At 43.9% G+C, this 26,585-nt stretch overlaps 1 protein-coding gene across 6 annotated transcripts in view; it reads left to right on the top strand.

Moving 5' to 3' along the window:
• ANKIB1 (ankyrin repeat and IBR domain containing 1) overlaps nucleotides 1–26,585 on the top strand; it is a 179,553-nt gene that overhangs the window by 108,396 nt on the left and 44,572 nt on the right. For all 6 annotated transcript variants that reach the window (XM_043509313.1, XM_038392780.2, XM_038392782.2 and 3 more), the window contains exons 6-7: nucleotides 21,173–21,381; nucleotides 24,409–24,497. In XM_043509313.1, coding sequence (XP_043365248.1) covers nucleotides 21,173–21,381; nucleotides 24,409–24,497 — 298 coding nt within the window. The remainder of the gene's footprint in view (nucleotides 1–21,172; nucleotides 21,382–24,408; nucleotides 24,498–26,585) is intronic.

Below are 26,585 nucleotides of genomic sequence, written 5' to 3'. Positions count from 1 at the left end.
CACATACGAGTGCCCTCCATGCCGGAGGCCCTACAGGCAGCTCGAGACGTAATGTATCTACTGGTACCTGTTGCACCAACCCCAGTGGCTCTCTGGTCCAGAGACAAGCCGGTGCTCGGACCGCCACAGTCACCGCCCGGACAGTTCCGTTCATGGTCAAGTGAAGGTTTCCGACGCCGTTCTCCACTCAATAACTGTCCCACTCGCAGCCTGCACCGGTCCCCATTGACCCCCACCAGGTTGGCTGGCTGGGTGCCGAGCAACAGGGGATCCAGGCACTGCTCTGCTTTGAGGGAATGCAGTCCTAGCAGTCAGGGCTCTGCTGAAGGTCACCTACTCCGAGAAGCTATCATAGCCCCTTGCGGTACCAACATAGAGGCTGCTCACGCTCTTCATCCCAGTCGAGGTCCCTGACACGGCACTGCTCCCACAGCCCCAGGCGTAGATCACCAGCAACTGGCAGTCACGGATCTGCCCGACAGAGCCATTCACGGAGCAGCCGTTACAGACCATACTCCTGCTCCTCCATACCAGAATCATGGTCTCGAGTTCCACACTGCTCGCAGCACCTTTACTCATCCCCATCCCAGGATAGCGGTCTATCGTATGCCATCCCGGCCTCCCTTCGGAGTTGACAGTCAGTGAACAGGCGAGTCTGGCGGGGCATCCTCCTCTGACAGTGTCATAGCAGGTGCAGTGGCACTGGTCTCCCTGGCCATCGCCCTGGTACCAGTGGGTCCCAGTGGTGGCTTGCTTGGTGACCAGAGCCTCAGAAAGGCCATCAACCTCCCTCTCTCAGCCCCCCAGGAAGGGGTCAGCAGAGCGCTCTTTCCCAGCTGCACTCAGAAGGGGACCAAGCATTGGGATTTGTGGCACGGTGGGGACGCAGAGTACCGTGCCCACATCCACATCCTCATCCTCCCCTGATGAAGCAATCGTGGTGAGGCAATCCCCAGGAGGACACAAAAGCCCACCAAGAGCTCTTGAAAAGGGTGGCTTCAAGCCTCAGTCTACAGGCTGAGGAGGTGGAGGAGCCTTCGGACTCCCTCTTCAATGTCCTCTTGGGTACAGCGCCAGCCAGGGTGGCTCTCCCTCTCCACGAAAGGGTGGCGAAGATCTCAAATGTCCTGTGGCAGACCCCAGCTTCCTTGTCCTCCATCTCCAAGAGAGCAGAACGAAAGTATTTTGTGCCTGCCAAGGGGTACAAATATCTATATACCCACCCCGCCCCAACTCCCTAGTGGTTGAGGCGGTCAACCATAAGGAGCGTCAAGGCCAACCCATTCCTACCCCTAAGAATAAGGATTCGAGGAGGCTAGACTTGTTTGGTAGAAAGCTTTATTCTTCCTCAAACTCCCAACTGAGGGTGGCAAACCACCAAGCCCTGCTGGGCAAATATGACTTTAACCTGTGGGGCTCAATGCCAAAGTTTTCCGACTCCCTCCAGGAGCATGATAGGAAGGAGTATAAGGCCCTGGTAGAGGAGGGCACAGCTGTGTTAGAGCAGCCCTTCAGGCAGCCTTGGACCCTGCAGACATGGCTGCAAGAACTATGGCCTCTACGGTGTCCATGGGAAGGGCGTTGTGGCTCCTGCTGTCTGGGTTGTCCAGCGAGGCACAGAGCTCCTTGCAGGACCTCCCCTTGATGGCAAGCCCCGGTACGCGGAACAAACAGATGTGAAGTTACACGGTCTTAAGGACTCACGCACGACATTAAAGACCCTTGGTCTCTATGTCCCAGTCCTGGCCCCGGCCAGGACCAAGTTCAAGCCGCAGCGGACTTCCAGCCAGGCCACCCACTCCAGATGCGAGACCCCTTATAAAAAATCAAGGTACTATAAGAAATGCCCACAGTATCAGTCTCAGCCTGCGCCCCCAGCCTGGCCCCTCCAAGGGCAAGCAGGTGGGTAAGCACCAGTTTTGTTGGGACGCCTGGGGACGACTTTCCAGTCTGTATCAGAGATTCACCCGACCTACCCTTTTCCAGCCATCTATGTATTTTCCTCCCGGAGTGATGCATAGTACCAGTAGTGGTATGCTACTGACCTCAGACCAATGAGTCCTCAACACCATCTCCTGGGGCTATACCCTCCAGTTTTTCTCTACCCCACCCATCCACCCCCCCCCCCCCCCGTCTCTCTTCAGGGACCCCTCTCACGAGAACTTACTTGAGAAAGAGGTGAGGCAGCTTCTTCACTTAGGAGCGGTGGAGTTGGTGCCTGCAAAGTTTAGATACAAGGGGTACTATTCCCATTATTTCCTTATCCTGAAGGCAAAAGGGGGATTCAGGCCCATCTTGGACCTGCAAGGCCTGAATCAGTACATGATAAAACTCAAGTTCTGCATGGTCTCTCTGGCCTCCATTATCCACTCCCTGGATCCCTGAGACTGGTATGCAGCCCTCAATCTCCATGACGCGAACTCCACATTCACATATTCGAGGGCCACAGGCTTTTCCTCCACTTCACGGTAGGACAGGAACACTACCAGTTCACCGTCTTCCCGTTTGGCCACTCAACGGCATGCAGAGTCTTCACAAAGTGTATGTTTGTGGTAGTGGCCTACCTCAGGCATTGGTGGGGTCCAGATCTTCCCTACCTCGATAACCGGCTGGTCAAAGGCAGCTCCAGATCACACGTACAGGACCACGTATCACTCCTCCTGTCCATGTGCACCACACTGGGACTGCTGGTAAACCGCACCAAATCCACATTGGTACCGATGCAACAAATAGAGTTCATTGGCATGATTCTAGACGCGACATCGGCCAGAGCCTTCCTCCTGCTGGACAGGTTTGACACCTTGAGGGAGCTCCTACAGGTGATCACGAGGTTTCCCGTGACAACCGCCAGATCATGCCTCCAACTACTGAGTCATATGTCGGTGTGTATGTACATGGCTTGTCACACCAGACTCAGGATGTGGCCCCTTCAGCTCTGGTTGGCCTTGACATTCTCCCAGTCCAGAGACAGGCTGGACAAAGTCCTCATTGTGCCCAAAACTGTGCTAGCCTCCCTCAGTTGGTGGTCCACCCCGGGTAGCGTGCTCCGAGGCTGTTCAGGAGCCACCCCCGACTGTAGAGTTGGTGTCTGACATGTCGGACTTGGGGTGGGGAGCCCATGTGGGAGACCTCCAGACTCAAGGTCTATGGTCCGTGCAGGAACTAGCCCTGCACATAAACGTCAAAGAGCTCAGGGTGGTCTGTCTGGCCTGCGTGGCCTTTCGCTCGTGCCTTGCAGGCAGGGTAGTCGTGGTTCTCACGGACAACACGGCCTTGATGTTCTACATCAACAGGCAAGGCGGGGCCCGCTCCTCTGCCAGGAAGCCCTCAGGCTGTGGGACTTCTGTATAGCCCACTATATCAATTTGGAAGCCCACCACTTACCAGGTTTCCAGAACTCTTGGGCGGATCGGCTGAGCCGGGATTTCTCCTCCCAACACAAATGATCGCTGTGCCTAGCGGTGGCACACAGGCTTTTCTGAACGTGGGGCACTCCCCAAGTGGACCTCTTCATGACCAGACAGAACCGCCAGTGCCCTCAGTTTTGCTCCAGGGGAGGCCTCTGGGGCAAGGGTGCGATTTCCAACTCCTTTCTTCTGTCCTGGTCGGGTCAGCTTTTATGTGCTTTTCCTTTTATATGCTGATTGGCAAGGTCCTGGAAAAGATCAAGACAGACAGGGCTTGCATCCTTCTGATCGCCCCGGTGTGGCCCAGGCAGCACTGGTACGGGACTCTCACAAGCCTGTCAGTCGCCCCCCCATGGCCGCTGCCAACCTGCGCAAACCTTCTCTCTCAGGACCAACATTGCCTCCTCCACTCCAACCTAGCAGCCCTCCACCTCACGGTGGGTTGCTTAATGGTTAGGCCAGGAGAAAAGGACCTGCTCGGAGGGCATCCAGCGTGTCCTCCTGGAGAGCAGGAGTTCCTCCACGCGTCAGGCCTACCTGGCAAAATGGTCTCGGTTCTCCCATTGGGCTGTTGATCAGGGTGTCTCGCCAGGAGCTGCCCTGAACCAGTTTATTCTGGATTACCTCCTTCATCTCAGAGCCCAAGGCCTAGCCCCTTATCCGTCAAAGTGTATTTGGTAGCCATATCAGCCTTCCACCCGCCAGTACAAGGCCACACAGTATTTTCTCATGGCATGACCGGTCGGTTCCTTAACGGCTTGGATCACCTCTTTCATTATGTTAGACCCTCGGTCCTTCAGTGGGACCTGAACTTGGTTCTGGCCAGGCTAACAGGACCTCCATTTGAGCCGCTTGCTACATGCTTCTGGTCCCACCTCTCATGGAAAGTAGCCTTTCTTGTGGCAATCATGTCTGCTAGGCGGGTCTTGGAGCTCCTGGCCCTGACCTCCGAACCCCCACATATGGTATTTCATAAGGATAAGGTCCAGCTCCACCCACACCTTCGTTTTGTCCCGAAGGTGGTCTCCGCCTGTCATAAGGGCCAGGATATTTTCCTGCCAGTGCTCTGTCCCAAGCCCCATGGGTCTAATGAGGAGCGCCGCCTCCACATGCTAGATGTGAGACGGGCCCTGGCATTTTACCTGGTATGGACAAAATCATTTAGGAAGTCTTTGCAGCTGTTCATCGCCACAGCCGAATGCATGAAAGGCTGGCCGAACTCCACTCAGTGGCTCTCCCAACTGGATCACTTACTGTATCTGTACTTGTTACGACCTGGCAGGAGTTCCCCCGCCACCAATTGTGAGAGCACACTCAACAAAGGTGCAAGCTTCGTCGGCCATCTTTCTGGCTCACGTCCCTATTCAGGACGTTTGTAGAGCTGCCACATGGTCTTCGGTCCACACGTTCACTTCACACTGTGATCATCTCCCAGACTAGTTAAGGATGCCGGGTTCGGCAGGGCAGTGCTCCGTCCTGAGTTTCTGTGAACTCCTACCCACCTCCAACAGATATAGCTTGGAATCACCTCTTGTGGAATGCACATAGGCAATCACTCGAAGAAGAAAAGACAGGTACCTTTTCCATAACTGGTGTTCTTCAAAATGTGTTGCTCATGTCCTTTCCACATGCAGTCCTCCTTCCCCACAGTCGGAGTTGTCTGGCAAGAAGGAACTGAGGTTGGGGGGGAGCACACAGCACCCCTTATACCGTGCCATAGCAGCACCGATCCAGGGGTTGCTGGGGTGCTCCCCTATGGGTACTGCTAAGGGAAAAACTTCCGGTGCACATGGAGAACACGCACACCTATTTCGGAATGGACATGAGCAACACATCTCGAAGAACACCAGTTACGGAAAAAATAACTGTCTTTTCCCCTTTACTTGTGTGGAAGTTGAGGAAAATACAGGTAAATTTACATGAAACTCTGAAATCATTGTAGGAAGGAATTTTGGGTATGGTCTAAGAACCATGTTATCTTTATAAAAAGTAGTGTGGGGGAGGGTCCTCTGTCAATGCATGTTACTCACTAACTCGTCAAGCAGAAGTGATTGCTATATAAAGCCTGTTTTCAGAGATAAATGAAGGAGCAATTTACTACAGTTTCAAAAGGCGAAGACATAAGATGCAATAGAACTAAATTCAAATTCTATGGAAGGAGCAGGTCCTGTACTGAGAGAGAAATGCAGTAAACCTTTTTAAAAGTTTTTCATCAGCCTGTGCAAGAAAATAGATTTTTCCAGTATCGTCAGTATGTAATAGTGCTATTTCTGCTAAATGGACTTTAATGGAGGAGAGAGACCACCCCATTGGTTATAAGTGCAACACATATTCTAAAACGAGTTGTATAGGAACAGTAACTGGTCAACATTTCTACCAGATTGGCCATATAACAAATCTTTTCCATTTAAAATTGTAACTTTTTCTGGTAGATGATTTCTGAGCAATAATAAGAACTAGCTGCTCCTTTGAGGAGCAAGGTCTTTCTAAATCTGTCAAAGTCCTGTTGTCCAAGCCAATAGCTGTAACAATTGAAGATCTGGATGGAAAACCCTTCCCTCCTGTTGGAAAAGTAAGTCTGTGGAAAACAGGAGCGTCTTGTATTTGACGTTGGATAAATGGAGCAACTCGGTGTTTCCTTGGCCATGCTGGAACAACTAAAATCACGCTGGCTGAATCTTGTTTTATTTTCTTTAGAACTTTGAGAATTAGAGGGAATGGGATAAATGCATACATCAGACCCATTCCTCAATCTAGGATGAATGCATCTGTCACTGATAGATTGTCTGAGCCTACTCTTGATAAAAATGGGGACATTTCATATTTAATCTAGTGGTGAACAGATCTATGTCCAGAAACGCCAAAAGACAGAAAATGTTCTGAATCACGAGTCCTTTAGAAACCACTTGTGCATCTGTGAGGAATCTCTACTCAGATGATCTGTATCCTTGTTGTTTTCTCCCATGTCATGAAAGGCAATTGATTAAATATTGTATAGGATACACCAGTCCCAGAGCTTTATCACCTCGTGGCATAGCTGAGAAAATAGAGTTCTGTCTTGTTTGTTGAAATCATATACTGCAGACATGTCTGTGACCAACTGGATTACTGCATCCTGTATCTGCAGAAGAAACGCGTTGAGAGCCTGATGCCCTCAGTTTTAGCAAGTTTGTTTAATAAGGATTTTGTGTCATTCCAAAGGACTTGTATGAAAAAGGTTGGGGAGCACACCACTGCGACCATCTTGGACGCATCTGTGGTTACTGTTGACATAGGAGTAGGTGGGTTGAAAAATACTCCTTTGAGGATATTCTCTGGGTTCAAACACCATATTAGAGAGAGATGAATTTTCCTTGCATCAGTATTTTTCCATATACAATCCCTAAACGGCATTAAGTTCTGTAACAGCCGGTGTTGAAGTGGCCTCATTCTTAACTTGGCATATGGAGTCACATATGTTGTGGATGCCATGAGGCCTAATAATGCCAGAAAATACATTGCCCTTTGAGAGGGCTGCAGAAACTATATTTATATAGTGGTGGTGATTTTCAAAAACCTCCTCCAAAAGCTCTTCTTTCTATGGAGTCATAGATCACTCCAATGAAGAGAACCCTGTGTGATGGAATCAGAACAAAACTTCTCTTCGTTGATGAAAAATCCTAATGCTCAAAATAAAGAACAGGTCATCTGATTGGCTCTCTGTAATTCTTTTTTGGATGGAGCCTTCAGCATCCGATTATCTAAGTAAGGGAAGACGAAAACTCTGCCTTCTCATGTGCTGCTACTGAAGCCAGGCATTTGGTAAAAACTCTGGGTGCAGTGAAGAGGCCAAAGGCTAAAACTCTGTACTGGAAATTTGTCTGAATCAAAGACAAAACATAGCTATTGCAGTGAGATGATCTTATGTGGATATGTAAATATCTATGAGACTGAGAGCACCAAACCAATCCAGAGTAGACAGAGGGAATGATCAAAGCCAGAGGATAGTATTCTGAACTGAAACTCTCTGATGTATCTATTTAGAGTTCTGGGATCTAAAATTAGTCTGAGACCTCCATTCTTTTTCTGGGATCAGAAAGTAATGGGAGTAGAACCCTTTGTTGCTGAAAATAAATAGTACTTCTTTAATACCCCCTGCATGCAGCAGAGCTTGTACTTCCATTAATCTGTCATGGGACATGTCCCTGAAAGGATGGGGATGCGGGGTTATATGAAGGAAAGGATTTGAGTTGGAAAGTATAATCTTCCTTTATTGGTTTCAGAGTAGCAGCCGTGTTAGTCTGTATTCGCAAAAAGAAAAGGAGTACTTGTGGCACCTTAGAGACGAACAAATTTATTAGAGCATAAGCTTTCGTGAGCTACAGCTCACTTCATCGGATGCATTTGGTGGAAAAAACAGAGGAGAGATTTATATACACACACACAGAGAACATGAAACAATGGGTTTATCATACACACTGTAAGGAGAGTGATCACTTAAGATAAGCTATCACCAGCAGGGGGGGGGGGGAAGGAGGAAAACCTTTCATGGTGACAAGCAAGGTAGGCTAATTCCAGCAGTTAACAAGAATATCAGAAAGAAAAGGAGTACTTGTGGCACCTTAGAGACTAACAAATTTATTAGAGCATAAGCTTTCGTGAGCTACAGCTCACTTCTATGCTCTAATAAATTTGTTAGTCTCTAAGGTGCCACAAGTACTCCTTTTCTTTTTGCGAATACAGACTAACACGGCTGCTACTCTGAAACCTAAGAATATCAGAGGAACAGTGGGGGGTGGGGTGGGAGGGAGAAATACCATGGGGAAATAGTTTTACTTTGTGTAATGACTCATCCATTCCCAGTCTCTATTCAAGCCTAAGTTAATTGTATCCAGTTTGCAAATTAATTCCAATTCAGCAGTCTCTCGGAGTCTGTTTTTGAAGCTTTTTTGTTGAAGTATAGCCAGTCTTAGGTCTGTGATCGAGTGACCAGAGAGATTGAAGTGTTCTCCAACTGGTTTTTGAATGTTATAATTCTTGACGTCTGATTTGTGTCCATTCATTCTTTTACGTAGAGACTGTCCAGTTTGGCCAATGTACATGGCAGAGGGCATTGCTGGCACATGATGGCATATATCACATTGGTAGATGCGCAGGTGAACGAGCCTCTGATAGTGTGGCTGATGTGATTAGGCCCTATGATTGTATCCCCTGAATAGATATGTGGACAGAGTTGGCAACAGGCTTTGTTGCAAGGATAGGTTCCTGGGTTAGTGGTTCTGTTGTGTGGTGTGTGGTTGCTGGTGAGTATTTGCTTCAGATTGGAGGGCTGTCTGTAAGCAAGGACTGGTCTGTCTCCCAAGATCTGTGAGAGTGATGGGTCGTCCTTCAGGATAGGTTGTAGATCCTTGGTGATGCGTTGGAGAGGTTTTAGTTGGGGGCTGAAGGTGATGGCTAGTGGCGTTCTGTTGTTTTCTTTGTTGGGCCTGTCCTATAGTAGGTGACTTCTGGGTACTCTTCTGGCTCTGTCAATCTGTTTCTTCACTTCAGCAGGTGGGTATTGTAGTTGTAGGAATGCATGATAGAGATCTTGTAGGTGTTTGTCTCTGTCTGAGGGGTTGGAGCAAATGCGGTTATATCGTAGCGCTTGGCTGTAGACAATGGATCGAGTGGTATGATCTGGATGAAAGCTAGAGGCATGTAGGTAGGAATAGCGGTCAGTAGGTTTCCGATATAGGGTGGTGTTTATGTGACCATCGCTTATTAGCACCGTAGTGTCCAGGAAGTGGATCTCTTGTGTGGACTGGTCCAGGCTGAGGTTGATGGTGGGATGGAAATTGTTGAAATCATGGTGGAATTCCTCAAGAGCTTCTTTTCCATGGGTCCAGATGATGAACATGTCATCAATGTAGCGCAAGTAGAGTAGGGGCATTAGGGGACGAGAGCTGAGGAAGCGTTGTTCTAAGTCAGCCATAAAAATGTTGGCATACTGTGGGGCCATGCGGGTACCCATCGCAGTGCCGCTGATTTGAAGGTATACATTGTCACCAAAAGTGAAATAGTTATGGGTCAGGACAAAGACCTAAGAGTGGCTATACTTCAACAAAAAAGCTTCAAAAACAGACTCCAACGAGAGACTGCTGAATTGGAATTAATTTGCAAACTGGATACAATTAACTTAGGCTTGAATAGAGACTGGGAATGGATGAATCATTACACAAAGTAAAACTATTTCCCCATGAAGAAAAGGAGTACCCGTGGCACCTTAGAGACTAACAAATTTATTAGAGCATAAGCTTTCGTGAGCTACAGCTCACTTCATCGGATGCATTTGGTTCTCTGTGTGTGTGTGTGTGTGTGTGTGTGTGTGTGTGTGTGTGTATAAATCTCTCCTCTGCTTTTTCCACCAAATGCATCCGATGAAGTGAGCTGTAGCTCACGAAAGCTTATGCTCTAATAAATTTGTTAGTCTCTAAGGTGCCACGGGTACTCCTTTTCTTTTTGCGAATACAGACTAATACGGCTGCTAATCTGAAACCTGTCATTATTTCCCCATGGTATTTCTCCTTCCCACCCCACCCCCCACTGTTCCTCTGATATTCTTGTTAACTGCTGGAATTAGCCTACCTTGCTTGTCACCATGAAAGGTTTTCCTCCTCCCCTCCCCCCCTCCTGCTGGTGATGGCTTATCTTAAGTGATCACTCTCCTTACAGTGTGTATGATAAACCCATTGTTTCATGTTCTCTGTGTGTGTGTATATAAATCTCCCCTCTGTTTTTTCCACCAAATGCATCCGATGAAGTGAGCTGTAGCTCACGAAAGCTTATGCTCTAATAAATTTGTTAGTCTCTAAGGTGCCACAAGTACTCCTTTTCTTCCTTTATTGTGTGTAAAACACAACTATCTGAGGTGGTGATTGTATGCAGTGTTGTTGTAGCCATGTTGGCCCCAGGATACTAGAGGGACAAAGTGTGCGAGGCAATATTTTATGTTTTGTAAAACTGGGACAGACAGGATAGGATTTTCTGATATTGGTTGAGAGCTTTCGATAAACATGTCAAACATGAAGTCTGACATTAGGCAAGGAGGATTTGTCTGAGAAATTCTTTGACCTCATCCTTGGCTTTCCTTCCTCTCTCATATTTGAGAGAATGCTTGCTGTTGGTGTTGTTGTTGATAGTCTGATTGCCTCTTCTCATTATAGAGAGACAAGGTGGGTGAGGTAATATCTTTTATTGGACCAATTTCTGTTGGTAAGAGAGACAAGTTTTTGAGTTTTCATAGAACTCTTCTTATAGTAAGACGAAGAAAATGGTGTGTGGTATTGCCTGTGATGCCTGAACATAGACATAGGTGTTCTCTCTTGATAGGGAGATGGTTGCTGTGGAACACATCTCCTTCATTTTTTCCAGTACCTCATCAGTTTTTGCATTAAATAGTCCATCCCCTTTAAAGGATAGATCTATTTTAGATGCTCTTTCCACAGAAAGAAATGATTGTAGCCATGCATGTCTACATCGAGCTATTGCAGATGCAACAGATTTTGAGATGGTATCAGGGAACGTCAGTTGATGCCCTGAGGGCATGCTTAGCCCGGTTTTGTCCCTGTTTGTTGAGAGTTGATATCAACTTCCTGTAATCCTCTGGTAGATTTTTGGTAAAGATTCACTCTTATCTCACAGTTGAAACTAATACCTCGCCATCACCGCTTGATAATTTGCCACATGCTTGTTTAAAGAAGCTGAAGAAAACATTTTTCTACCCAGGGTCCCAATTTTTTCCCTTCTATAGCATAAGGGGTAGAAGGTTGAAGACTTCACTTTGCTCTCTGAAGTGATACTGCTATAATCTGAGTTTGGCTGAGGGCTTACATGAAAACAAGAGAATCTTTCAAAAGGGATCTGGTATAACTTATCAACCTTTTTTGAAATTGGTTGGCACAGTGATGGATTGGACCACAGGAATTTTGCTGGTTGCCAAATCCCTTCTAACAAAACCCTGGTTTTTGCAGTAGACTCCAAAATGTCAGACTGGATGCATAGCCTCGTTGAAAGCTACTGATGTTAATTTTAAAGTTTATGCCATCCTATCAACTAGTTCATGAAATTACATAGCCTTTGCCAAAGAAGACAATGCTGTAGCTACTCCCACGTTGTCATTGCGCGATGAGCCACTTTCCAATTCCATGACATATTGGAAATCTTCCTGTGGACATTGCTCCTGGCGGTCATCTTCAAAAAGTATAGCCTGTGCCAAAGAAAGGGTGCCATACCACTTTTCAAAGCTATGCCCTCAAAACACGTTCATATGCTGGGGGCAGGGAGGGAGGTGTGTGAGCACCTTAACACACACTGCTACCAGAATTTCCATTGTCCTGGCTGCTCCTCCTCTGCGCATCCCAAGAGTGGGAATATGCTTGATATGAGGATATGCTTGAAGAAGAAAATTTTATTACGGTATTTTGTCGTGACATAACTCTACCACTCAGCTAATCTATTTAGCAATTCAAATTTTTGTCCAAAATGTAGATTAGCGCTGAACTTTGTAGTAGAAAATAAAACCAGCTTCTTTTTGAAGTAGCATTTCCATTTTAACTGCGTTCATAAAGATTGGTTTATATCCCTATTTATTCAGACTGTCTGCAATATATCAAAAACGTTCAGACAATCAGGGGAATTAATAGGAAAGTGATTGAAATTGGGGATCATAATCTAAAAAGTTTTGAGTTAAAACTGTTTGGAGAAACAAGGTTGTTTTATTTCAAAATTATTTCCAGGGGTCAGCAACCTATGGCACACATGCCAAACACGGCACGCGAGCCAATTTTTAATGGCATGCTGCTGTCTGGCAGACCCGGGAAGACAGCAGCGTGACACTAAAAATCCTGACCGGTCCAGCCCACTCTTTTCTGCCGCCCCCCCCCCCCCCGCCCACAGCTCTCTCCTTGCAGGGCAGGCAAGCTTCCCCCTCCCCCGCCTCTTCCCCCAGCGTGCTGGGTTCCTGCCCCTCCTTCTCTCCCTCCCTGCAGCCAATCATCTGACGGCCCTTGCTACAGAGGGGGAGAGGTAAAAGCGGGGGAGAGGTAAAAGCGGAGCCGCAGCGCCTCTCTCTGCTTCGGGGACCTTGGGGAAGGGGGTGGAATCAGGGCATATCCCCTCCAGCCCCCTGCCATGAGCCACTCAGGGCAGGGGGCTGGGAGCACCCTCACTATCCCAGCCCACACCCCCAGCCCTCTGCCTTGATCCCTGAATCCTCCTCACACCCACCCAGCCCTCTGCCCTCACCCCTGCACCCTCCCCACACACCCCAGCCCCATGCCCTGACCCCTGCACCCCCCATAAACCCCATGCCCTGACTCCTGCATCCCCCACACATACCCAGCCCCCCCACACCCTATGTCCTAACTCTTGCACCCCCCACATCCCCACTCCCACCCTGAGCACCAAACAGGAGCTCCTGCACCCCTCACACCAAATGGGAGCTGCCCAGGTACATGTTCCACACCCAAATCTCCTGCCCCAACCCTGAGCCCTCTCCCTCATTCTAGCTCCTGGCCAGATCCTGCACCCCAACCCCCAGCCTGCTCCTTCACCTCCAGCCCTGTTCTCAGCACACTCCCACCCTCATCTCAGTGCAGAGAGAGAGGAAGAGAATGGCTAGAACCAGGGAGAAGGTAGGTACCTGCTCTATGTGGACAGGGCCGGGACTCCAGATCAGCAGCGGGCTGAGCGGTGCCGGTAGCCGGGACCCTGGCTGGCAGGAGCTGGCAGACGGAATCCCAGACCAGCAGAGGGCTGAGCCGCTCAGCCCACTGCCAGTCTGGGGTTCTGGCTGCCTGCCCCTTGCCAGCTGGGGTCCCGGCTGCAGGCCCCGCTCAGCCCATTGCCAGCCTAGGTGAACGGAACCCCAGACCGGCAATGGGCTGAGCGGGCTGGCGGCGTAAGATCAGCATTTTAATTTAATTTTAAATGAAGCTTCTTAAACATTTTGAAAACCTTGTTTACATATGACAATATAATATATAGAGTTATAGTGAGAGACCTTCTAAAAAACATTAAAATGTATTATTGGCACGCGAAACCTTAAATTAAAGTGAGTAAATGAAGATTCGGTACACCACTTCTAAAAGGTTGCCAACCCCTGACTTAGACAGTTGATCCCATATTGAAGTTCTGACCTTCAGAAAAGTCCATTCCTATATTTATTAAGTCAAACCATGGTTGTTTGCTGCTAAATATGTTGTGTGTATAGTGAATGTGTAAAAACAGACCCGTGTCTTTCTATTGTGTTCATTATAATAGGTTTAACATGGATGTGACCCAGTGAGACTGAGAGCACCAAACCAATCCAGAGTAGATAGAGGGAATGATCAAAGCCAGAGGATAGTATTCTGAACTGAAACTTTCTGATGTATCTGTTTAGAGTTCTGAGACCTCCATTCTTTTTTGGGATCAGAAAGTAATGGGAGTAGAACCCTTTGTTGCTGGAATTAAATAATAGTTCTTTAAAGTACTTCTTTACTGACCCTGTGAAGCACGTAAGTATGTGCTCACTGTAGGGATGTGAGTAGTCCCTTTAAGCACGAGTAGTACCAATGAATATAAAGTTATGCTGTTTATCCTTTGCTAGAATTGTCTTTAGTTATTTTTTTGTGGGTTTCTTGCATAGCAACTGAAAAATTTAAAATAGGGAAGTGTGATTTTAAAACAACAGAAACTGGCAGAATGTCTCACAAGTGGGTGTGTGATACCTGAAACTTTTTCTGTTGTTTTTAGTTTTGACTAGATTTCAAGTTGATAGTGTACCTTTAATGAATATACCAGAGACTAACTTTTATCATTGTGTTTAAATGATAACCTAATCACATACGGGTCACTGGATATTGCATAATATTTTTTAAAATTTTGCTAATTTGCTTTGTTTCTTATATGGCATTAATATGTAAGTGGAACAATATTTTGAATTTTAAGAGTACTCAGTTAAGACTGAAGATTCACAGCTGGCAAATTCTGTAACCTATTCAAACAACAAGGAGTCCAGTAGCACCTTAAAGACTAACAGATTTATTTGAGCATAAGCTTTCGTGGGTAAAAACTGACTTCAAAGAGAAACAGAACTAAAATTCATTTGCAAATTTAACACCATTAATTTTGGGCTTGAATAGGGACTGGGAGTGGCTGGCTCATTACAGAAGCAGCTTTGCCTCTCCTGGAAATGACACCTCCTCATCTGTTGTTGGGAGTGGACTACATCCACCCTGATCGAATTGGCCCTGTCAGCACTGGTTCTCCACTTGTGAGGTAACTCCCTTTTTTTTCATGTGTCAGTATATTTATGTCTGCATCTTTCACTCCATGCATCTGAAGAAGTGAGCTTTTTACTCACGAAAGCTTATGCTCAAATAAATCTGTTAGTCTTTAAGGTGTCACCGGACTCCTTGTTGTTTTTGTGGATACAGACTAACCTGGCCACCCCCTGATACTTGTAACCTATACAGACATTCTGTAGAACAAAATGTTGGCAGTACTATATATTGCGCACCATGCCGGAAGTCTGAGTCTCAAAGCAATGAAGTTGATGTAAACTGTACGGACATGTCTGCCACCATCTAGAGAGCGGTAATTGAGATTTGAGAAGGAATCAGTCTGGGTTGCAAGGTCATTCTCTTATTGTTGCCTTCTTGGTGTAGCTGTAACTTAATGCAATTGAACATTACCTAAAGAGAAGTACAGACATAATTTGCAAGTCATGAGAAAGCAGGCTCTTTTGCTGTTAGCTTACTCATTATAAATTGGAAATTATTCAGCCAAGTATAATTAAAACTTAATAATGTGTTTGACATAAAAATAAGGACATGCAATTGGTGTGATTATGTAACGCAACTGAATAACTGATGAATGTTCAACTTTAAATTTTATTACAAAAATTAAAAGATAAACAAGAAGCCACTCTGCATAAATTAGCATTGCCAGACTCTAAATATTTTCCCATTAATTTTTTTAAGAGACAAAATAATAATAAGACTATCTTAATTCTAACTTTCTTAATTCAAAGAACATGAGTGAAGGTATTTTTCTTATATTTAAAAATAATGTGTTTTACTCACCTTTTTAGAAACTTGATGTTGAAATCTATTTACTTGACAAACTTTGATTTCCTCTGTCACACAAAAATATGGATTTGTTAGTACAGCTTGTTTGTGAGAGCTGGGATTGGGATTTTGTTTTTTTTTCCCCACTAATAGAGCACAGAAGATTTATGAGAGAGGGATAGAAAACAAATTATTACATGAATTGCAACTAGAGAAGAAAAAATTAGTAGGGTGGGGTTTTGTTTTTTTTTTTGTTTTTTGGGGGTTTTTTTGGCCCTAGAACTGTGACATTCTAAACCTTGGGGGAGCATACTGTAAGCCCCACATTTTCATATAATCGTGATCTTAAATATAAAGCATGCCTTGGAAGGTATCAGGTGAATGGTTATGATCTGCTGAAAGTCATTTCTCTATCCATATATGTATATCATTAATGCATATGAAGTTATGAGAATTGTGTTGTATGATTGTCACTAAAACATGCTGTAAGTTGGGAAATCAGCCAGATATTAGCTCCCCAGAGGCAACAGCAAAGAAAGTAAACCAACACCCAGGTGGGGTGTTAAACAACCCATCAACAATTGTCTAGCAAGGGAGCTACAAATCAGTAACTCACCTTCCCGGAGACTCAGCTATGCACCCAGACATACCTGGACTTGTGTTTTCCAAGCACATAGACTGAGGATATAAAACAGACACAGTGGCCACATGCTGGGTCTTTCTTCTTCACCCACCTCCGCTGCAAGGACACTCTGAAGACTCCAACTGAGGGGACTGGCCCAGATTTCAGGGGTGAAATCTGTGTGCTATAAACTGCAATATGCAATGGGGTGAGAAAAACTGCTTAATCTAGTTGTTGCCTAGTGTAATAGGGTTGAGAGTTTAGACTACATGGTTATATTTTATTTCTTTTGGTAACTAACTCTGACTTTTTGCCTATCACTTAATATCACTTAAAATCTATCTTTTGATATGTTTTACTGTTTATCTTTACCTGTGAGTTTGCCTGAAGTGTGTGGTAAAACTGCTCAGGTTTTGAAAAGACTGGTGTATGTCCACTTTCATTGATGAAGTGGTGAACCAATTAGTAAGTCTGCACTGCCCATTTTGAGCAGTGCAAGACGGTATATTCCTGGGGTACAGTGCTGGGAGCTGTGGGGGATTTGACTCAGGTGCCTTTCCCTGTGTGATTCATGAGTGGCTTGGGGAGCATTTATGCAATCTAGCTGGGTGTGGGGTCTCCACATGCGGTTGTGCTGAGTGATAACAGCACCTGGAGGAGCTTGCTGCTTGTCGCTAGCAAAGCACAGTGAGAGACAGCTCAGGCTGGAGAGAGTTCAGGGAGCACAGCGGTCTCTTGGTCCCAGGCTGCACCCCAGGGAATCCCATAACACCAACCTTTATATTATTATCATCTCTTTTTAAACTTCATTCTTGTAGGATGAAAGGTAGAGCACTCCCATTTCAAATTCAGCTCACACTAAAATAATTGATTTCAGGGTAAAAGAAGTACAGTTCAGCTAATAACCTTATGTTATGCTGCAGCTCAAGATTTACTAAAAAGAACAGTGGAATCCAGCAAGCAGGACGTCTTTGCTCCAACTACTAATTTAAAAAGGCACTACATATATAGGTATTGAGGACTTCTTATAGCTCTTAGCAATATCTCAAGTTCAATAAGCTCCTGTTTAAAAGATTATAAAGAAAAGATAATGTGTAAAATGGCGTATGTTATGCTGGTAATGAAAGTAGCAATTTTTTGTTATTGCAATCTAATAATTTTACACAGATATCATAACCTTAAGCAGACAAAATGGAATGAATGAAATCTTTAAAATGTTGTACAGTTTGGACCAGTTATGCAAACTTGTCTCCATAACATTTTCATTTATATTAAAAATCAATAAGCAAATTTCAGTGTGATTGACCTACTGATATGCAAAATGAATACTTTGATAATATCACTATTGAATAAGGCTCCTTATATTTTCTTCTTTATGTATAGTACACATGCAATTTTTATTTACAATAACCTAAGGAGTTTTATTTATGAAACATTTGCTTCAGAAAAATTGAAAATTTAGGGTTTTTCTAAACATCAGCTACTTATGGTTGACAAACAAAATGAACTTTTGTGTAATTGACAATGTTTGAAAATTTTGTTTTTTTGAGACTTAAAATCGCAGTGATATGGTAAAGTATATCAGTTCAAATGTCTTTCAGTCTGACTCTGTCCATGTACGTGGATGCTCTTTACACTATTGGTATTTTTAGATTCAAAGTGGCACAGAAATTTGACAAACTAACATTGTTGAATGTTTTGTTTGTTTTTAGATTTGAAATAAAGTAGTTCTAAACTATTTTTAAAAAAATCACCATCTTTGTTTGTAATCTTAATAACTGCTTATAAATTCATTTATGCATACAATGTTGTTGTAGCAGCTGTGTTGCTTCCAGGATATTAGAGAGACAAGGTAGGTGAGATAATATTTTTGTTGTACCAACTTCTGTTGCTGAGAAAGACCAGCTTTTGATGTTACACAGAGCTCTTCCTTAGGGCAGATCTGAAAAAACTTGTCTCTCTCAGGCCTGGTCTACACTGTGGTTGGGATCGATCTAAGATACGCAACTTCAGCTATGAGAATAACGTAGCTGAAATCGACGCATCTTGGATCGACTTAGAATCACTTACTTCGTGTCCTTGCAGCACGGGATTGACGGCCACCGCTCCCCCATCGACTCCATTTCCGCCTCTCGCCCTGGTGGAGTTCCAGAGTCGACAGCAGAGCTATCAGGGATCGATTTATTGCGTCTACACTAATCGCGATCCGATCCGGCGGATAATGTAGACGTGGCCTCAGCAACTGAAATTGGTCCAATAAAAGATGTTACTTCACCTACCTTATCTCTCTGTATACATTTTGTTTTACTGTAGTTCATTCGTACCATAGAAAACTTTAACTGTGAACTTAATATTTGTACACATGAAAACATGGAAGAGTCACAGTAATATTTGATTGTAGAATTACAAAAAGTCCTAGCAAGGATAAATTAATTCTTTTTCAATTCAAATAATTTTAAATTTTGTATTCAAGAAATATCACATATTCAAACAGGCTGTTGTATAGATGGCAAAAGCTTCAGCTATTTCAGGTCAGGCTGAATAACTTTCGTATGTGGAAGTAAAATTGTTTCTGTGTAATACTTAGACAAAAGCCTTCATATTATAAGTCCTTAAAACCAAATAATTTTAACAACAATCTCAAAAGAGATATCAACATGTGAAACTTTTTACAGCTATAACATAGGAAACTCAGACTGTTGGGGGACAATTCCCCCAATTCACAGCATTAGAAAATGCAGTTTTATACAATCAGAAATTAGTGAAAATGGTGACAACTGCTGCACACAGAACTTCCAGTTTTGTGGATGGTAGAAACTTTCATATGCTGATATTCTGCCCCTTTTTAGAAGAGGTTAGGGTTAGGGGAATTATGATTATAAAAGCAAGATTGTCACTTGTCCTCTGCCCCAGTGCAGGGCAGGAAGAGAGTATAAGGCATCTCCATACTTCTTTCCTATGTGGGCTGGCCTGTCTTGACAGTCTGTGCATAAGAGACACAAGCAGGCTCCACATTTCTCTTTCCCCACACATAAACATGGAAAAGGAGGATGAGGAAAACATGTAGATACAGCTCCAAAGAGAGAGTGAGCAGAAACAGGAGAGAGACTGAGCGAAAATGATCACAACTATAAATATATCAGAGGGATAAATGTCCGGGAAGAAGAGGAATTATTTAAGATCAGTACCAAAGTGGACACAAGAACAAATAGATATAAACTGGCCATCAGGAAGTTTAGACTTGAAATTAGATGAAGGCTTTTAACCATCAGAGGACTGAAGTTCTAGAACAGCCTTCCAAGGGGAGCAATAGGAGCAAAAGACATATCTGGTTTCAAGACAAAGCTTGATAGCCTAATTTTGGCAATTAATTGATCTTTGACTATTGGTGGTAAATATGCTCAATGGTCTGTGATGGAATGTTAGATGGGGTGGGATCTGAGTTACTACAGAGAATTTTTTCCTGGGTCTCTGGCTGGTGAGTCTTGCCCACATGCTCAGGGTTTAGCTGATCGTCATATCTGGGGTTAGGAAGGAATTTTCCTCCAGGGCATATTGGCAGAGCCCCTGGAGGTTTTTCGCCTTCCTCTGCAGCGTGGGGCACAGGTCACTTGCTGGAGGATTCTCTGGACCTTGAAGTCTTTAAACCATGATTTGAAGACTTCAGTAGCTCAGATATAGGTTAGGTGTTTATTACAGGAGTGGGTGGGTGAGATTCTGTGGCCAGCATTGTGCAGGAGGTCAGACTAGATGATCATAATGGTCCCTCCTGACCTTAAAGTCTATGACTCTATAAATGTACTGGCAAGCAGAGCTGAGCCAGCACAGAGTAGGAAAATAGTAATCTGATACAGTTATGGGCCAGTAGCAGATTATTTCCTGCCCAAAGCAAGGAGAGAAGTAGATGGGGAATTGGCACACTAACTCGCAATTCCTTCCTGAATTGCTGTTGGGGCATTGCATCTACCTACAGCTTCTTACAGAAAATTAGTAGCAATGGATGAAATCCTGGTCCCATTCGGTACATTTACACTGCAGTTAAACTCCCAAAGCTGGCCTGGGTCAGTTGACTTGAGCTTGTGGGGCTCTGGCTGCGGAATTGAAAAATTCTGTATAACTGTTCAGGCTCAGGTTGGAACCCAACCTCTGGGACCCCATGAGAGAGCAGGATCCTCAGGCTCCAGCCCAAGCCCAAACATCTACACAGCAATTTTTAGCCCCGCAGCCCGAGCCAGCTAACCCACGCCGGCCACAGCCATGCCATGGGTCTTTTATTCCAGTGTAGACATACCCTGAAGTCAACAAGAGTTTTCCCATTGACTTCAACAGGGCCAGAATTTCTCCCAGTATGTCAATCTACCTCAAGATGCTAACATTTGATAGCTGTAATGACTTATTTTGTAAGTGTCCATAAGTAACTTATTATACTTCTCCATATCAGTAACTCTGATCCCATGAGTAGTCTCACCAAAGATGATGGGACTACTGTTCATGAGAGCTTGCAGGAACGGGGTCTGAATGGCTGTTCTGCATTGTTTATGCCCAAAAAATTCTTGGTGAAGTCAGTGAGAGTTTTGGATGTGCAACGAATGCAGAATCAGATATAACATGAAGAAATTATTACTTGTAATTACTTGTTTCATATATTTTCATAATACCTATTGTGAACATTTGTTTTGAAAGTTTTCTTCTTCCTTTGCTTTTAACTCTTCACTTGAATCAATAAAAATGTGGTTCTTAAAAAGAAAAAATAGAACGGGATCTAAACTGAATGGTCGACTTTTATCATACGAAAGTGAGAATAAGTTTTCCATTTAGTTTATGGTTGACATTAATAGAAAGGAGATACTAGCAGTGGTGTTAGCTGTAAATAATGTATATTGTATGTTATCCCAAAATATATTCTGTAAAATTAATATCCATTGAGGGCTGCAGTCTCCAGTATTTCAAAAGTTATGTTCACCTCTAATTTTATTAGTAAAATATAGATCTTTTTAATGATGCAATCATAAAATGTAAACAAATCCATATCCTATAATAGTTAAATAATTGTATTTATATATTTATTGAAGACTGGGACAGGGAGAAATTACTTGAAGCATGGATGTCTAATCCAGAGAACTGCTGCCAACGTTCAGGTGTTCAAATGCCAACTCCACCTCCAAGTGGGTATAATGCCTGGGACACACTCCCTTCTCCACGAACTCCCCGCACCACTCGCTCTTCTGTGACCTCCCCTGATGAAATCAGTCTGTCACCGGGAGACATTGAGACAATTCTGGTATGATTTATTCTTAAGAAAGATTCCCTGCCTATTACTTTGTGAATAGTTAGAAAGTAATACAAAGTAATGTATTAAATATTATTAAAAAGTTGTTCTGGCATAAAATGCTTTGCAACTTGTGAGAAAATCTTCCATAATCATTGTGCAGTTGGTTTTTAAAGTATGTTTTTAGTGCCTTACAAATAGGACTGAAATTAATTGGGAAATTGAACTGACTTCCCCCTCCTGTTTCTCTCCCCCCCTGTTGCCTTCCCCCACCTTAGTGCGAGAGAACTATTTTGTCATTTACCTTTGCAAAATAACCTTGGAAAGGACATGAGAGGTTTTTTTTCTTTTTTTCTTAAATGTAAGCAAACACTGAAGTGTGTGTAGAATCATAGAAATGTAGAGTTGGAAGGGAGCACAAGAGGTCGCTTGGTCCAGCCCCTTGTGCTGATTCATTTTAACAATTGGCTTTATAATGACCCACATTGAGCATGTGGCTGGAACAAGGGACACTGTTTTCAGCTTGACTGCCACCATTATATTCTGATTTAACAAGAGAGTTAAATACCAAGTGTGTGTAGCTCAGCATTTCTTTGGAGACGTTTTATCTAGATGTTCAATTCCATGGTATCCATTTCCTTAAACATACTTAAATGCTTTGAATCTTCCCTTTCTATATTTTTTGTTAGGAAACAAAGTTTTCTTTGTTTGTATTTTAAATGTCAGCCTACTACTGTACTGTAAGATAATAAATAATTTTGCTGTGTGCTGGCTGCTTTAAGCAGTTTACAAAGCTATCACAAATTTAAAATATGAAAGCATCTTTCATTAAAATCAGTAATGCTCTTTTGGAAGACAGAACTCTCTTTTTAGTAATCCACAGCTGTAACTTTATAAAATTTGTGCTCAGTGACCTATTTTTCTAGGAGATACATAGTTTTGTAACTGGATTATCCCTGGACAACATATCAAAGTACAACTTTGCATTCAGTATACAGACAACCCTTACTACTTTAATTTTATAATACTACAAAAAAGGTATATGGCATTATAGTTTATCCTTTGTTATATCTTTGTTATACTTTTCCTGAAAAGTACTAACTGCATGTGAAATGAAGTGACAAATGTATGTTATATTGTATATTTCCTTTTCTTAGTATTGGGGGCTTATGATGGGAATGCAGGATCTGGATTTAAACTGTGTGTGTGTGTGTGTGTGTGTGTGTGTGTGTGTGTGTGTGTGTACACACACACACATTTAGATTATATATAGCTAGTTTACTTCCTGTTTTACAGTCTTCAGTTGTTAAAGTGGATGTTTTAGGAAACTAAAGAAACAAGTACGATTGTTAGAATTTCAGATTTTATATAGAGATTTTTTTTATTAAGATGTTTCTCACTTAAAATGGTCATCTATGCACAAAAAGACAAATCCTGGGCCTCATTAACATCCTTATGTGAGACAAACACAAAATTGATAAGCCTAGGCCCGGACACAGCTGCTGCTTCCGAGAGCAGCGCGGAGCCAAGGCAGGCACAGAGCCTGCCTTAGCCCTGCTGCGCCGCCAACCGGGAGCTGCCTGGGGTAAGCACCGCCCGGCCAGAGCCTGCACGCCGAACCGCCTGCCCCAGTCAGAAACCCCTCCCACACCCAAACTCCCTCCCAGACCTTGCACCCGCACCCCTGCCCCAGTCCTGAGCCCCCTCCCACATGCAAACTGCCTCCCAGAGCCCGCACCCCAAACCCTCTCCTGCACCCCAGCCCTGAGCCAGCACCTCCTCGCTCATCTTAACCCCCTTTCTAACCCAGTGAAAGTGAGTGAGGGTGGGGGAGAGCAAGCGATGGATAGAGGGGGGCTGGAGTGAGTGGAGATGGGGACTCAGGGAAGGGGCGGGGCAGGGGGCAGGGCATGGGTGGTTGGTTGTATTCAATTAGAAAGTTGGCAACCCTTCACTGGCCGGACTGTTTGCTCGATGCTAACCCCTGGTCAGAGCCCCCTAGGCTGTTTGCTGGGCGCTTACTCCTGCCTGAGGGCTGGAACCCAAGACTGTGTTTGGTACCCTGCCCCATCTGAAGGCCAGGGTTCCTAGACTATACCTGACTATACCCTGCCTGATGATTGGGCTTTAGACTGTTTGGTGCCCTGCCCTGCCTGAGGGCTTGTGCCCCTGAACCACTCATTGCTCTACCCTGCTGGAGGGATCGAACACTGAGACTGCTACTTCCCTATTATCTTTGACTGTTCTTACAGGGGTCTGACAGCAAAGAGACCTGGCCTCCCTCTGAGATTGACAGCAAGGGAGGGCCACACATGCCTTTCAATATTCTGTTTTTTTCTGATAGCAGTTTTTATAAAATTCAAATAAAATATCCTACCACTAATAACATGGAAGGAAGGAGACTTTATAATTTAGCTCATTATACATTTTGAACTAAAGATGCAAAGTACAAATTTTCAAATCAGCTTTACAAACCTCAACCTGATTTTTTTTTTAAATCAAGTGATTAAAATCATAGCTTTACCTCAGTTATTTAAATTGCTCCACCCTTCCTTGGGCCTGATTCTTTGCGGGGCAGAATACCTCCTGTGATATATGACTGACCTTATCTACCAAGTTCTGCTCCTTCTATTGAAGTCAGTGGCAAAACTTTCATTGACTTTACTGGTGCAGGATATGGCCATTGTCATCTTTATTGGGAGCTATGAGTGTTCAACATCTTAAAGGCTGGAGGTGGCGGAGATCCCAGAAGACAATATAAAAATTTGTTGCACAGGTTCCTAAAATATTTACTAAATGTTTGTGGGGAGGTGTGTGGAAATGAAGACATGCACCTTTCCATTTTCAATTTTTTGAACATAAAGCAACACTTTCTCCTTGATATATTCATAAAAGATTTTTCCCTACTTTGTACATGGCCTGTTTTCTTACAGTAGTTTGGTTTTATATTTTTATTATACAATTCTCTTGAGTTCTGCACATGGCACACAAGAGTGTGTTTTTCTTTCCTTCATCTGTATTTTTTTTCTTTATCTACAGTGTGACATTTGTATGTGTAATATTTCTGTATTCGAAGACCCAGTGGATATGCCTTGTGGACATGAGTTTTGCAGATCATGCTGGGAGGCGTAAGTATATTCATTTAGCATTTTTTTGAAAATGATTAGACTTTCAATTTTAAAGAGGGGGGGGGGGGAAATCACAACCAATAAATAGCCATTGTCAAATGTTGAGGTGTAGCTGTCCTGAACCATATGGAATACTTTCATATGTATTCTTCTTAATGGCCATTAACTGGCTTATGGGTACATAGCAATGGCTTTGGCCCTGATACAAGATTAAATGCATTGCTGAATAGGGATGGATTTAAGCATGTTGTTTAGTGCTTTGCTGAGTTGGGGCCTAACTGTCTGAGAACTGGTGTACACTTAAAAGTTTTACCAGTATAACTATTTTGGTTAGGAGTATGACTTTTACAGAAATAGACTTGTAAAAGCCCAAGTGTGGATGCAGCAATAGTGATATAAAGATGACCTTATATCAGTATCACTGCATCTACAGTAGGGAGGGTTGTACTGCTTTAATTATACTGTTAAATTTAAAGTAATGCAACTTGTCTAGTGTAGATAAAGCCTAATTCCATCGAATGCATCCGATGAAGTGAGCTGTAGCCCACGAAAGCTTGTGCTCAAATAAATTTTAGTCTCTAAGGTGCCACAAGTACTCCTTTTTCTTTTTTCCTAATTCCAGTGCATCCATTATTGTGGTATTTTGGTCATCACAACCTTAAATGTGAGTTACTATTTAAAACGTGGATTTTAGAGCATGTAGAAAAAAATCATTCATGTTCCTATTGTATTGTAAATTGGTGTGCTGTATCAAGGACTGGTTAGGGCTAGTGCTGCAAATCTGGAGTTATTTGATCAAGGTATTTTTGGGATACAGTGTCATCTACCCGCCATCCCCCAAAGACCTTGTCAATAAAATTGTTGAGTTCTTATTTCTTTTTCTCTTCTTTGCATACACGTGGCTAAAATATGTTGTTTATTGACCCCAAACTAATATCATTGATCAGTTACAGCTCAGCTAATGTCAGGCATCCACTATCACTTTGGGGAAGCAATATATTTAAAGATAGTAAGGGTTATCATTAGCTCTACAAACTGCCTTTCACTTGGGTGATACAGTACAGACAGTAATTTGCGCATGTATGCAGGTCATATGCTCTGTGATGAGACATAGCTGACATCAGGTCACTGGGTAGCTCACACAACATGCTGGAGCTGTTGAACCCAAACAACACCTGAGAGTTCAAGTCCTACCCTCAGCAGACTTCTGAGATTAATCTCTGCCTGCGTTCTGCTTGTGGTTAGGAGCTGCAAAGGGGGTCCTTATGGAAGTTTGGCCCTAAGGGCAGAGCTTTCTGTTTAACAGCTGATAATTCAAATTGCTTCAAAATTGCATGCATATTTTGACTGTTTTGAACAATTCTGTATCTCATCAAGGCCAGGATAGTGTTAGTGGTGCAAATCTGGTTTCATTTGGGCAAGGGGTTTCATCATATACAGCCCATCCAAAAGTTCTGTACAAAACCAGTGTTAGTTCTGGTTATAGAGAGTTTGCATCTGTTCAAGCTTCCTCAGGAACTCCTTTCTGAGGGACAATCACTGAGCAATGATAGTTACATGGTGTCTTGAGGAAACAAGCACTGCACCTTGACCATGGACCATCAGTTTGTTTGCTCTCTCAGGGGACTTTTGTGTGCTGTGCACACTTAGTGTAACCAACTTGCCATTTGCTTGGTGTTCAGGGCTCAGCGGAGCTCCTTTTGGAGGTGTGAGTGGTACGTGCAATTTTGAAGACAGTCAGCACCCCACAGGTCTCCCTCAATGCCATGTACCCAAATCCCACTCTAGGACAGTTAGGCAGGCAAAACTGTGTCCGGGGTATGAAGCCCAGCATGATGTTATGTCAATTGATGGGAGAGACTAGAAGTCGCATGGAAAATGGTATCGGAGAGGTTGGCACAAGAGTCTCAGCCAGGATGGATCAGTTCTGAGCTGGGAGGGGCTCACTGAGCTCCTTTAAAGTACTCCTAGGCATGGCAGACAAGATCTGTACTGGGAGCTGGGAACAGGCATGTTCTGTGCATGCCCGAGGCACATATAGCTGAGATTGGCAGGAAAGAACTCTCAAAAAGTTTAATGAGGAAGTTC

The sequence above is a fragment of the Dermochelys coriacea genome, chromosome 2 (genome assembly GCF_009764565.3).
Source record: "Dermochelys coriacea isolate rDerCor1 chromosome 2, rDerCor1.pri.v4, whole genome shotgun sequence".
In the NCBI taxonomy this organism is placed as follows: domain Eukaryota; kingdom Metazoa; phylum Chordata; order Testudines; family Dermochelyidae; genus Dermochelys; species Dermochelys coriacea.
Note: the sequence above shows the minus strand (reverse complement) of the source record. Positions and strands in the feature narration are given on the sequence as shown.